Genomic DNA, 14357 nt, shown 5'->3' on the forward strand with positions numbered 1-14357 from the left:
AACCAGGGTGGCTACAGCTGTTGCAAAACTACAACTCCCAGCATGCCCGGACGGCCGTTGGCTGTCCGGGCATGCTGGGAGTTGTAGTTATGCAACAGCTTGAGGCACCCTGGTTGGGAAACAATGGTTTAAGTAGAGGACTGGAGCTTCTTCAGGGACCTATACAGTACACACAGTGTCCCAAATGGAGCCGCCCTGGCACAGGTAAGGAGTAGTACAGAACTTGTAGTTCATCCCTGTACTGTAGGGGGCGCTACCAGACAGCCAGTCAGTGCTTGCACCTCAGTAATACAGGTGATTTACCAGTCAATGCCCATTCTGATTGGTCAGTTCCTCCAGTTCTGACATGTCTCACAGATCTGGACTGTCCATAGTATTGTATGTTGAGTCTGGTTTCAAGTTACAATGGTCCAGAAAAAAACATTGTATGTTGAGGCCATTGTAAGTTGAGGGATCACTGTATCTGCCACTGGCTTTTTATTATTATTATTATTTTTATTTAAAAGGTTTCATAGTCACACAAAAATCTATAATGTGTTCATATAGTTTATGATGGTAGATTGTTGCAGTGAAGATGGGATGTAAAATTCCATCTATGCTGTGAAATTACAGTGGATTTGCAGTAAGATGCATAGCGAAAATATTCCAGCATGTCTAGAGTTACCCTAATGGTGTTTTGACCATAGTGGCACCATGTGGCAAACAGTGGCTGCACTGTATTTATGTACCGACATGTGCCATGTTGGAGAATAAATTACACACTGTTTAACCCCTTAAGGACATCAAGTTTTTTTTATTTTTACACTTTTTCCTCCTCGCCTTCTAAAATCCATTATGCTTTTAATTTTCCACATAGAGACCCATAAGAGGGCTTGATATTTCTGCCACCAACTGTACGTGTAATGACATCATTCATTTTACCATCAAATCTACAGTGAAACAAAAATGAAAAAAATTAGTTGAGGGGCAAAATTAAAAAAAAAAAAAAAAAAAAAAAAAAAAAAAAACACTTGCCATTTTTGGGGGCTTTTGTTTCTACGCAGCACACTTTTTGGTAAAAATGACATGACATATCTTTATTTTGTTGGTCCATACAATTAAAATGATACACAACTTAAATAAGTTTTGTTTTATTTAAATAAAAAAGAAAATGAAATACAAATATTAAAACTTTCAGTATATATTTAAAAAAAAAAAAAAAAAAAAAAATATAGAAGTACTTTTCCGTATACGGGGATGTATGGGGCTCTTTTTGCGCTGTGATCTGTTCTTTTTAATCGGTACCATTTTTGTTTTGATGGGACTTTCATTATTTTTTTTCCTGGAATATAAAGTGGCCAAAATCAGCAATTCTGGACTTCTGTATTTTTTTTTATGTTTTCACCATTTCCCTTGCGGTTTGATTATATTTTTATAGATATATATCTTTACATATGCTATAATACCACATGTTTATTTCTGTTTGCATAATTTTATTTACTAAATAGAAAGGGGGGGGTGATTCAAACTTATTAGGGAAGGGGCTTATTCACAATAATTGGCAATTCAAGGGACATTAATGGAAAAATTAAGGGACCCTCCACAAGTCATCTGAGCTGATTGGGAGTCCATTTTCTTGACATGGTTTTGAGAAGCTCTCTGAGGTAGCAAGACTTTGCAATCAATTTTGATTGTGGCATCTAAAGGATTAATGTCAAACAATGGGCCAATTAGTGATGTCTGGCATTAGCTGATTAGAGATGAGCGAATTTACAGTAAATTCGATTCGTCACGAACTTCTCGGCTGTTGATGACTTATCCTGCATAAATTAGTTCAGCTTTCAGGTACTACGGTGGTCTGGAAAAGGTGGATACAGTCCTAGGAAAGAGTCTCCTAGGACTGTATCCACCTTTTCCAGCCCACGGGAGCACCTGAAAGCTGAACTCATTTATGCAGGATAAGTCATCAACTGCCGAGCCGAGAAGTTTGTGACGAATCGAATTTACTGTAAGTTCGCTCATCTCTAGTGCTGATAGCAGCTAGGACCCACCAGGTATGAAGTGTTTCTAACTTGTGTGTGCGCTTTATACAATGGAAGCGAGACTAGGACATACATTTATGAGTAAATTTTCTTGTCTTTGCATTGCATCACAGTATATTACTGGGTGAGAAAGTTCTTTAAAGGGTTACTTTGCTCTCCAGAACTCAATGTTGCGAACGCTGGGTGCAGGCTTCCGTGTTCACGCCCACCCCCTCATTTCGTCACACCCCGTCCCCTCAATGAAAGTTTATGGGAAAGGGGCGCAACGGCCGTTACGCCACCTCCAGGAAGTGATGTCACGAGGGGGCGGGCGTGAACACGGAAGCCCGCACCCAGCGTTCGGAACATTGAGTTCCAGACACTGGGGAGCAGAGTAACCCTTTAATGCACCAATCTTAACTAGGGCTGCAATGATTAATTGATGTAATCGATTAAAATCGATAACGGGATTCGTTGTCGACGAATCCAGTTATCGAATAATCGCCCGATTCGTTGTCAGTGGCGGCAGTGAATGAATGAAGCAGACATGTCACCGCCGCTGCCCTGCTCCTAGTGCAATCAGTGGACCGCCGGGACATGTGTATTCTCTGCTGCTCATCTCCGTCTGGTACAGAGATGAGCAGCAGAGAATAGACATGTCCCGGCTGTGCGCTAGGAGCACAGCAGCAGTGGGGACATGTCGGGCGGGGGCAGCAGGGCCCCCCTTTAGACTGCAGCCCCCACCCTTGTAGACAGCTCACCTACAGCTGTCCTCTGTCGGGTGCTGCCGCTCCGCGGCCCAGTTATCCCGTCCGCATCAGGTTGTCCTATAGAGGACCATGTGATTTACACGTCACTCCACCTCCTCCCCTGCGCCCGGCGTAACGTTACGGAGGAAGCAGAGTGATGTGTGTGTCACATGGTCCTCCATAGCGTGATGTGTTTTGCAGCTAAATCAAGTGAGTGTTGAATCAGTTGATTTTAGTCATGATATTCTTTGTTGGCTTCTTACAGTTTTTTTTTCTCCATGTTTACAAAGTGAGAAAGGAGAGATTTTAAAGAGTGAAAATACTGTTGCACACTTGGGTACTGTATTTATCGGCGTATAACACACATTTTTTAAGCTAAAATTTTAAGCTTAAAGGGTTACTTCGCTACCCAGCGTCCGGAACATTGAGTTCCAAGCGCTGTGTATGTGCTTCCATGTTCACGCCCACCCCCTTCCGTCACACCCCCTCCCATAGACTTGAATTGCGGAGGCGGGAAATGACGTCACATGACAGGGCGTGACGTCACGAGATGGCAGGCGTGAACACGGAAGCCTGCACACAGCATTTGAAACTCAATATGCCAGACCCTGGGTTGCGGAGTAACCCTTTAAAGTCTATCTGGGTGTTATATGCTGATACACTCTTTCTGGCCCCCCAGAAGCCGCTGTGGTTCAATGATTTAAAGCGGCCCCTTTAAATCATGTAACTGCAGCGGCTTCTGCTGGGCCAGAGCATCCTCTCCACCCGGTTCCCATCCCCGGCTTTCATATTTACCTGTCCGCATGCTCTGTTGGCGTCCTGCCCTGTCGCTGTCCACTGCATGCTGATGAGTGATGTCATATTGAGGACGTCCCTCGTCAGCATGCAGCGACTGCACAGGATGCCGCCAGAGCTTGCAGGAACGTGCGGGCAGGTAAATATGAAAGCCGGGATGGGAACTGGGCAGTGGGAGTCCTTGGGCCCTTTAAATCACTGAACCGCAGCTGCTTCTGCAGGAAACATTTATCGGGGTACGCACACACTTACACGGATCCTCATTTTAAAAAGGTTATTTGGATAGAAAAAAAAAAAAGTTCTAACCCAAATTTCCTTGGGAAAATGAGGGTGCGTGTTATAGGCCGGTGTGTGTTATACCGCGATAAATACTGTAACTTTTACCCCATATATTGCACTTTTTCAATGTAATAAAAATGCTTTCAAAATTTTTTTTTTTAAACTTACCAAAGTCAAATGAAATTGGCTGTGATAAACCTTCAAGCGCATTTATTTTTTGTCTTAAGAAAATAAACAGAAAAAAATTTCATATGAAACAGATATTACACAATTCCTAAAGCAACATTTAGTCTCCTATGACATTACATTTCAGCACATGCACACAATCACTTCATAGGAGATATCAATAGTTCCTGATGATGGGAAATAAATCTAAAACGAGGCTCAAATTCAGACTGCCGTTTTTATATTTCCCATAAAATCATTACAACCTGACACAGAGTCCTTGTTGATAGGTCATCATGTATAAAAACAAATGGAAAAAGTTAGGTTGTGAAAAAGGTATTTGGATGTAGATGGTGGTACCCTTGCAGTCGCCCATTCAGCTTCTTGCACATACACGTTTATTTAGTGGGAATCAAAAGCATAATCTGTTGCGATTTTTAAGCTCCACAAAAACATATATTGCTCGAGAAGTGTCCTGAACTTAGTTATTGTTAACTCCATTGGGCCCCTGCCAGTCTGCCACAGTATACGTCGCCATTTTGACAGAATGCTGACAAATACCTGAGCAAACCATGCGTACCCAGCCTTACACAGAAACTTTAGCATGTAATATCACAAACTGCTTTCTTCAAGTAGGAAGAAGCTGAGGTCACATCCAACAGGAATTCGTCAGATTCCAAAACTTTTTATATGTAGTTACTGATTAAAATGAAAGACGTTTTTGTAATTTAGGTTGTTTAAAACTTTTTGAATATTTAATATAGAAAATGGCTACTGAAACCCACCACTAGGGGTGCCCATACCTACTGGGACACTAGCCAGTCCTGCAGCAGCATTAGCTTGTCCATGATTCATGGACAAGAGATGACTCATGGAGAAGGCTGCATTAGCACCAATCACCTCCCTCCACCACAAGGAGAGACAGGCCCCTTCCCCTGAAAGGATTTCCAACACTGAGCTAATAAAAAGAAGCATTTTATAATATAGGTGATATAAGCATAAAAATTAGTTGTACATGGTCAGGATTAGCTACTGAGTAATATTTTATTTTTTTCTTTGTGGGATCTGACAGGTACACATTAAAGTTCAATTAGGGATTGTTGCCACTACACTGGTGAACAACAGACAATGACTTCCTTTTTAAATTAGTGATAAGCATGTTAAAAAAATACCCCATATAAGTCTATAGTGTCAGCTACTGACAATTCTTGTAAAGCATATCTCTATGGGGTTTGAAGAAGCAGAAAATTCAGGCAAGTTGGCTACCTCCATAATGTACAAAAAATCTTTTTACAAAAATTACAATCAGAAACAGATTACAAACAAACATAACTCAGTATCTTGCTCTAGTCAGTGAAAATAAATCTAGGCAATACATTCCCTTTAAAAGGAAAACTGTCAGCAAGTTCACCCACACTAAACCCAATAAACCGGGTTATAGTGTAGGTGAACAGGAGTCCATACATGGGTCACTTTTATAGGTTTTCTTGCCGCCAAGTTGTCGTCCACTAAAGTTCCGTAATTTGGGCCTTCACTTGCGCTCTGAATGCGGGTCCCCTGCTGGCAGCCTTGCTTTGGGTCCCGGAGGAAGGGGCCTTAGCCTGCCCCCATTTTCACATTATTTTCCCCCTGAGTGCAGCACTCTGTCTGCAGAGCGCATGTGCTGAATTTTTTTTACCCAGCTCTCATGTCCTGATGACGTTACAGCTGTGCGTCGGGAGAGCGATCTGCACGGTGTAACTGTGCATGCACCGGTCCTTCGCTACAACTGGAAGTACCTATTTCTGAAATCTCGCTACTCCCGACTTCCGGGTGTAGCAAGGGACCGGCGCATTCGCAGTTACACTCAGGACGTAAGAGCTGAGTAAAAAAATTCAGCACATGCGCTCTTCAGACTGCACTCAGGGGGGAAATGAATATGCAAACAATGGGGGCGGGTTAAAGGGGTACTCCGGTGGAAAACTATTTTTTTTTTTAATCAACTAGTGCCAGAAAGTTAAACAGATTTGTAAATTACTTCTATTAAAAAAAATCTTAATCCTTCTAGTACTTATTAGCTGCTGAATACTACATAGGAAATTCTCTTTTTGTAACACAGAGCTCCCTGCTGACATCATGACCACAGTTCTCTCTGCTGACATCTGCTGTCCATTTTTAGAACTGTCCAGAGTAGAAGAAAATCCCCATCGCAAACATATGCTGCTCTGGACAATTCCTAAAATGGACAGAGATGTCAGCAGAGAGAACTGTGGTCATGATGTCAGCAGAGAGCTCTGTTACGAAAAGAAAAGAAATTCCTCTGTAGTATTCAGCAGAGTACTGGAAGGATTCATATTTATTAATAGAAGTCATTTTCTAATCTGTTTAACTTTCTTGCACCAGTTGATTAAATAAAAAAAAAAAAAAAAGGTTTTCCACCAGAGTACCCCTTTAAGGCCCCTTGCTCTGGGACCCAAAGCGGGGGACCCTCCTTCAGAGCACAAGTGAAGGCCAAAATTACGGAACTTTGGCGTACGACATCTCGGCGCAAGCATACCTAAAAAAGTAAGGGACTCAAGTATGGACTCCTGTTCACCCACACTATAATCCAGTGTATTGGGTTTATTGTATGTGAACTTTGTGACAGTTTTCCTTTAAGGGTATGTTCTGGGGAATTCCACTGGAATTTCTGCCGTAAATTCTGTTGTCTCATTCACACAGCAGAAATTCACCTTTCCACAGAAATATAAAATCAGTCTTATATTTTGCAGAATTCCATGGTGGAATCCCAATGAAATCGATGTGTTCTAAGAACACAATTTCTCAGCAATTCGCCTGCACTTTTATTCAGCACTTTGCTTAACTGAGTTTTTGCAGAATTGCGGAAATTCCGCTGAGTGAATTTACCCTATGTTCCCACTGAGGAATTGGAGAGGAATTTCCACTAATAATTCTGCTCGCTTTTTCCTCTCCAATTCATTCAGCAGTGAAAACCCCCATAGAGTTGTACAGAATTTCTGCCCCTCAGTTCACACTGAGGAATTTCCTCAAGCAGAATTCTGACAAGGAAGTCTGTTCCGCTTGAAGAAAGAACATTTTCTTTCTTTCAGGTGGAATCAGCGTTGTTCTGCCATAGAGATCAATGTTTTTTTTTGTTTTTTTTCAGTCAGAAGCATTTCCGCATGAAAAAAATAAAAATAAAAAGGAGGAGTATTTATGAATAAAAAAAATACATATATTACGCCCACTCTCCAACCTGCAATTCCGCACGAAATCGCTGCTAATTCTGAGTGGAAAAAATTTTGGGGTGGAAATCTTCAGCGTGACTTCCGCCCCAATTCCTCAGTGTGAACATACCCTAAGAGGGAAAAGTCACATAAAACCAACAATGTATTCTACAATAGATAAAATGAAATAAAAAATTGTACCTGAGCAATCCGAATAGCAGATTGGTTGATTCTACAAGCGCAGTTTCAGTCACCCACTGAAAGCCAAAAATCTCTACTGTATCAGTCTCATAGTCCGTCGGAGATGGATCAAGCTTCAGCAAGAGCCTAGATCAGAAGTACATTTTTACAAAGACGACATTGAAGCAAATGCATAACGTGAAGTTGTGATACCTTTGCCCAGCAGCTATGAATGTGGCGGTGTTGTGCAATTTGAAGCAGTGTAAAGAAAGAAGGGTGCCGTGGCCCTCGCGGCATGGCAGGTGTGCTAAGGCTTATTCTATGGAAAAACAATTACCCCCAAATAAGTGGAAAATGGCAGAGATTTATGAAAACCTGTGTAGAAAAAGAGTGGTGCAGTTGCCCATAGCAACCAAGCCTCTTTAAAAAAAGAAAGAAGCCATCTGATTGGTTGCTATAGGCAACTGCAACACTCATCCTCTCCACAGGTTTTCATAAATCTCCACCAATTAAGTATCTTTTAAGGGCAGAGGGACAGACTGCAATATTACAAAAGTATTTCTACTGAAACATGTCCACAATATGACAATTGTCAAAAGTACTAGTGATATATTTTACCTGAAAACCACAAAAACAATTGAATCCCGAGCCCTACTTATTATTATAGCTGGTAGAATGTATACGGCTCAACCGGGTGCAACATCGCATTACATAACAATGTATGAGATAAATGGACTTAGGCTGGGTTCACACCACGTTTTTGCAATACAGTTCGCGTATACGTTTTGAATTTGAAAACCATATGGAACCGTATTGAAAACCGCACGAATAAACTCTCCATTGAAAACCGCAATGCCAAAAGACGCATCATGGTTTTTTTTGTCTTGGAATTTCAATCAAACAAGTGAAACTTTATTCATAATGGAATGAAAAGTTAAAAAACGTATAGGTTGTTTCTTAAAAAACTGATGCGACGGACATTATTTTTCAAACCGTATACGGTTTTCTACTGATTCATTGATTTAAAGCACCCTCAGTATCGGCAAGCTAATTGCCGATACCAATAACTTAGAAAATCGTGAATATCGGCCAAACCGATAAATCGGTCGATCCCTAGTTTGTAGTGTGCATTCACACGGTCGGGTTCACAGCGAGTTCGAGCTGCAGCGGAAAATGTGCCACAGCGGTAAACTCACTGTAAACACTCGTCCATGTGAATGTACCCTGTACATGAGAGGCAAAATCCAGCTGTTGCAAAACTACAACTCCCAGCATGCACTGACAGACCATGCACGCTGGGAGTTTTAGTTTTTCAACAGCTAGAGGCACGGGTTGGGAAACTGAGTTAGGAAACAGACAGTTTTTCCCAACCATTGTGCCTCCAGTTGTTGCAAATCTACAACTCCTAGCATTCCCGGACAGCCGGAGGGCATGCTGGGAGTTGTAGTTATGCAACAACTGGAGAACAGTGTAGTGGTCTCCAAATTGTGGTCCTCCAGATGTTGCAAAACTTCATCTCCAAGCATGCCCAGACTGTCCAGGCATGCTGGGAGTTGTAGTTTTAAAACATCTGAAGGGCCAGATGTTACAGATCTACAACTCCCAGCATGCCTGGACTTTCTGAGCATGCTGAGAGTTGTAGTTTTGCAACATCTGGAGGGCATCAACTTGGACACCACTGTATAGTGGTCTCCAAACTGTGCCCTTCCAGATGTTGCAAAAACTACAACTCTCAGCATGCTGAGACTGTCTAGACATGCTGAGAGTTGTAGTTTTAAAACATCTGGAAGGGCGCAGTTCGGAGACAACTGCACAGTGGTTTCCAAACTGTGGCCCTCCAGGTTTTGCAAAACTACAATTCCCAGCATGCCCAGACAGCCAAAGGCCATCTGGGCATGCTTGGAATTGTAGTTTTGAAACTCCTAGATAGCAATAGTGAAGATCGTTTTACAGCGATCTTCACAGCTGCCGCTGCCTCCTAACTGACACCGGTCCCCTAACCCCCCCCCTGTAGCCTGCCGCCAGTCCCCCGCCACAGTGGGCCCCGCAGCAGTCATCTTCCCCCACTCTGCCTGGACTTCCGTCCAACAATCCTGACCGGCAAATCGCGGGGGATAGAAGGAGGTGGCACTCCTGCCACCTCACCCCTATCTTTCAGGGTGATCGTCGCCGTCTCCGACAGAGATGATCACCCTTATTTTCCTGGGCGATTGGGTCACCAGAGACCTGATCAACCCGGAAAATCCGTGATTCGTCAATCATAATTGACGAATCCCCCTGGGCGATATGCCGGGGTGGCTGCTGTTAGATAACAGCAGCCATCCTGGTCCAATCACAGTGTCCTTATACATTGATCCAGGAAAACCGCACCGTAAATGTACGGCGCTGTGCGCCAAGTACTTCTTAGCAATGCCTTACATTTGTGGTGCAGGTCCTTAAGGGGTTATGGGAGTGCAAGTTCCTACAGGGGTTGTTTTCAAGCTGGGGAGCAAAGGTACAATTAACTTAGCTGCTGGGTCCCAGTACTAAGACCCCATAAGATTTCAAGAAGGGAGTAGTGTGGGCTTCAGCACTTCACAGCAACCTCCATCCAGCCCCATAGACTTATAATGTAGCGCACAATAGAGATCACAACAAGTTGGGGAGGGAAGCACTCCAGCACATACTTCTCCTGATGGGTAGGGGTCTTAGCACCAAGACCCCGACCAGGGTACAAAGGTACACTTTGACAGTTTTCCTATCCATGGTACAGCTTATAATTATGTGACTGCTGGGAGCCCTAATGATCAGGAGAACAGAGGTCCCTTGTCCCCAAGTGATGGAAGATAGAGAGCACTGCAGTCAGCTGTCTGGATAGTCCCACAGTGAGTGAATATACAGGCGGCTGCATTCACTTGGTGGACAAGGGACCTCCATCTCCATGATCGGGTGGGGGGTCCCAGTATTCAGACCCCATCAACCAAATACTTCTTGTTCGCAGTCGCATAGTATTATACCTAGAACCAGCGACTATAACGCACACTGCGGAGGTGCTGTGTGCAAACACATAGGGTGCAGCTGTACGTGAGAAACAAGTGGACGAACACATAGGGGCTCACCTTTTCAAGCTGCCTGTTGTGAAATAAGAATCGAAGGAGAACACTTTCCCGCCATCTTTACAGCTGTCCTGGGCACACGTAAAGCGCGGCGGTCTACAGTCCACGCAGCCCTCCAACTCTAGGCTCTCGGTGAGATACGGGGAGACCGGAGGAGTCAGGGACCCGGAAAACTCTTCACTCATGATGACCGCTCGGTAGGTAAAGCATTTCCTGCACGGCAGTGTGACAAACGTAGGCTCCGCCTCTCAGCCGCGTCGTGCCGAGTCTAGCCAATAGGAAGCTAGCCCTGCAGTGACGTTCGCGTTTTCCATTAGCAGAGAATGTAAAGTGTAAGCGCGGGAAATGTCAGCTGCTGGGGGCGGCTATGAGGGGATGGATGTGGGGCGCCTTGCTGTCACACTGTGTGACTAAACTCTCAGTAGTTATGTGGTATCAGCCCTCCTCTAGCTGCATTATTACGTACGGGTTGCTACGCTTCCGAGCTAGCTTGTAAATGTGGTAAGGACTTGCCTAGGATGTCACTTTACCTTTTTTTTTTTTTTACCTGTCGGGTTATGGCCTAGATGCAGGGGTGCGATTAAAATTTTTAACAGGTTCCCAATCTAGAATAATGGACGCCCACGGTGCAGAGACAAATGCAAAACTACTTGTAATAATCAAATATACGAAATTACCATGGAAGAGAAAAGCGCTAAATAAGTTTTCACCTTGTGAGGCTACAGCCCCTAGTATGATATTACTGTGGTTGGGGAACACTGGGGGTTGTTTCACTCTTCATAATTGTTGAATTTAAAAGTGACTACAGCTCTGATGGAATATGTGACTCACAGGTGACATCTTTTTTGAAGTCTTTTATTTATTTATTTTTTCGCCAACTGGTCCAGACAGCCATTACTTTTTAGCTGTAGAGTTTGACTCCCGAATATCATTGGTTCCTCACTTTGTCAGAAGATCCTCATCCTCCTTATGAAGACGGTTAATACAACCTTCCACTGTTTCCTCCAAATATAACCCTGCCAAACACTGTGCCCACTGAATATGAGGGTGCGTTCACACAGAGTAATTCAAGAGGAATTTACTCCAGTAATTCCTCTTTAATTCTCCGCTCCAAATTATTGCACATCTCCTCTGCCCATTGACTTTAACCTCTTCAGGACATAGGGCGTATGGATACGCCCTGAATCCCGAGTCCTTAAGGACCGAGGGCATATCCATACGTCCGTGGGAATTCCGGCCCCCACCGCTAGCCGGTTGGGGACCGGAGCCGGATGCCTGCTGAAATCGTTCAGCAGGCATCCCGGCATATCGCCCAGGGGGGTCATTATGCCCCCCCCCATGTCGGCGATCGCCGCAGATCGCTGGACAATTCAGTCCAGCGATCTGTGGCGATTCCGGGTCAATCGGGTCTCCAGTGACCCGGTGACCCGGAATAACTGGCTGTTCGGGGCCGTCTCTGACGGCCCCGAACAGCCAGAGCCTGCAGGGGTGAGGTGGCACTGGTGCCACCTCACGATCGCCCTGATTCGTCGGCCGGATTACCGGCCGACCAATCAGGGCGCCTGCTGCGGGTGTCACTCCCGCAACCCGCTCCGCCCCTCTTCCGGAGGGCGGGTGCGGGACGTGCACCCCGGGTGCTGGGGACCCCGATCCCCGGCGCCCCTGTTGGGATCGGGGCCCCAGGAGCAGCTGCGGCGGCGGGACTGACCTGCAGCGTCTGGATCGTTGGAGGTGAGTGACAGCCTCCTGCTGTTGCTTAGCAACAGCTCCCAGCATGCAAAAAGGGCATGCTGGGAGCTGTAGTTATGCAACAGCAGGAGGCAGACCACCACAACTCCCAGCATTCCCTTATGGGCATGTTGGGACTTATGGTTTTGCAACAGCTGGAGGCACATTCTTTCTATGGAAAAGTGTACCTTCAGCTGTTGTATAACTACAACTCCCAGCTTGCACAAACAGCTAAAGTGCATGCTGGGAGTTGTAGTGGTGCATCTGCTGGTTGCATAACTACAACTCCCAGCATGCCCGTTGGCTGTCGGTGACTGCTGAGAGTTGTAGTTTTGCAACAGCTGAAGGCACACTGGTTGTGAAACTCAGAGTTTTTTTTTACCTAACTCAGTGTTTCACGACCGGTGTGCCTCCAGCTGTTGCAAACTACAACTCTCAGCAGTCACCGTACACCATGCACCGTACATGCTGGGAGTTGTAGTTTTGCAACAGCTGGAGGCACACTGGTTGTGAAACACTGAGTTAGGTCACAAACTCAGTGATACATAACCAGTGTGCCTACAGTTGTTGCAAAACTGCAACTCTCAGCAGTCACCGACAGCCAACGGGCATGCTGGGAGTTGTAGTTATGCAACAGCTGGATGTCCCCCCCCCAATGTGAACGTACTGGGTACACTCACATGGGCGGAGGATTACAGTAAGTATCTGGCTGCAAATTTGAGCTGCCGCAAACTTTCTGCTGCAGCTCAAATTGCCAGTGAGAAACTACTGTGAACCCCCGCCCGTGCGACTGTACCCTAAAAACACTACACTACACTACCACAAAAAATAAAATAAAAAGTAAAAAACACTACATATACACATACCCCTACACAGCCCCCCTCCCCAATAAAAATGAAAAACGTTTGGTACGCCACTGTTTCCAGAACGGAGCCTCCAGCTGTTGCAAAACAACTCCCAGTATTGTCGGACAGCCGTTGACTGTCCAGGCATGCTGGGAGTTTTGCAACAGCTGGAGGCACCCTGTTTGGGAATCACTGGCGTAGAATACCCCTATGTCCACCCCTATGCAATCCCTAATTTAGGCCTCAAATGCGCATGGCGCTCTCACTTTGGAGCCCTGTCGTATTTCAAGGCAACAGTTTAGGGTCACATATGGGGTATCGCCGTACTCGGGAGAAATTGTGTTACAAATTTTGGGGGGTATTTTCTGCTTTTACCCTTTTTAAAAATGTAAAATTTTTGGGAAAACAAGCATTTTAGGTAAAAAAAAAAAATTTTTTTACATATGCAAAAGTCATAAAACACCTGTGGGGTATAAAGGTTCACTTAACCCCTTGTTACGTTCCCCGAGGGGTCTAGTTTCCAAAATGGTATGCCATGTGGGTTTTTTTTTTGCTATCCTGGCACCATAGGGGCTTCCTAAATGCGGCATGCCCCCATAGAAAAATTTGCGTTCAAAAAGCCAAATGTGACTCCTTCTCTTCCGAGACCTGTAGTGCGCCAGCAGAGCACTTTTCACCCCCATATGGGGTGTTTTCTGAATCGGGAGAAATTGGGCTTCAAATTTTTAGGGGTATTTTCTGCTATTACCCTTTTTAAAAATAAAAAATTTTTGGGAAAACAAGCATTTTAGGTAAAATTTTTATTTTTTTTTTTACATTTGCAAAAGTCGTGAAACCCCTGTGGGGTATTAAGGTTCACTTTATCCCATGTTACATTCCCCGAGGGGTCTAGTTTCCAAAATGGTATGCCATGTGTTTTTTTTTTGCTGTTCTGGCACCATAAGGGCTTCCTAAAGGTAACATGCCCCCCAAAAACCATTTCAGAAAAACGTACTCTCCAAAATCCCCTTGTCGCTCCTTCTCTTCTGAGCCCTCTACTGCGCCCGCCGAACAATTTACATAGACATATGAGGTATGTGCTTACTCGAGAGAAATTGGGCTACAAATACAAGTAAAAATTTTGTCCTTTTACCCCTTGTAAAAATAAAAAAAATTGGGTCTACAAGAACATGTGAGTGTAAAAAATGAAGATTGTGAATTTTCTCCTTCACTTTGCTGCTATTCGTGTGAAACACCTAAAGGGTTAAAACGCTGACTGAATGTCATTTTGAATACTTTGGGGGGTGTAGTTTTTATAATGGGGTCATTTATGGGG

The 14357-nt window shown here is 44.4% G+C and overlaps 1 protein-coding gene and 1 long non-coding RNA gene across 6 annotated transcripts in view; one reads left to right on the plus strand and one right to left on the minus strand.

Annotated features, from left to right (window-relative positions):
• The window catches only part of MMS22L (MMS22 like, DNA repair protein), a 143990-nt gene extending 133186 nt beyond the window's left edge, over positions 1-10804 (minus strand). For 2 of the 3 annotated variants that reach the window (XM_056566152.1, XM_056566151.1), the window contains exons 1-3: positions 10473-10804; positions 7396-7521; positions 3992-4044 (exon numbers count right to left, since the gene is read on the minus strand). In XM_056566152.1, the coding sequence (XP_056422127.1) occupies positions 3992-4044; positions 7396-7521; positions 10473-10654 (361 nt within the window). In that variant the 5' untranslated portion in view covers positions 10655-10804. Of the gene's footprint in view, positions 1-1220; positions 1316-3991; positions 4045-7395; positions 7522-10472 lie in introns of those variants that run through there. The other variant, XM_056566153.1, reaches the window with a different exon arrangement.
• The window catches only part of LOC130362137 (uncharacterized), a 96642-nt gene continuing 92855 nt past the window's right edge, over positions 10571-14357 (plus strand). For 2 of the 3 annotated variants that reach the window (XR_008891289.1, XR_008891290.1), the window contains exon 1: positions 10571-10666. This is a non-coding gene — a long non-coding RNA (uncharacterized LOC130362137). Of the gene's footprint in view, positions 10667-10863; positions 10971-14357 lie in introns of those variants that run through there. The other variant, XR_008891288.1, reaches the window with a different exon arrangement.

Source organism: Hyla sarda, chromosome 3 (genome assembly GCF_029499605.1).
Source record: "Hyla sarda isolate aHylSar1 chromosome 3, aHylSar1.hap1, whole genome shotgun sequence".
Taxonomy (NCBI): domain Eukaryota; kingdom Metazoa; phylum Chordata; class Amphibia; order Anura; family Hylidae; genus Hyla; species Hyla sarda.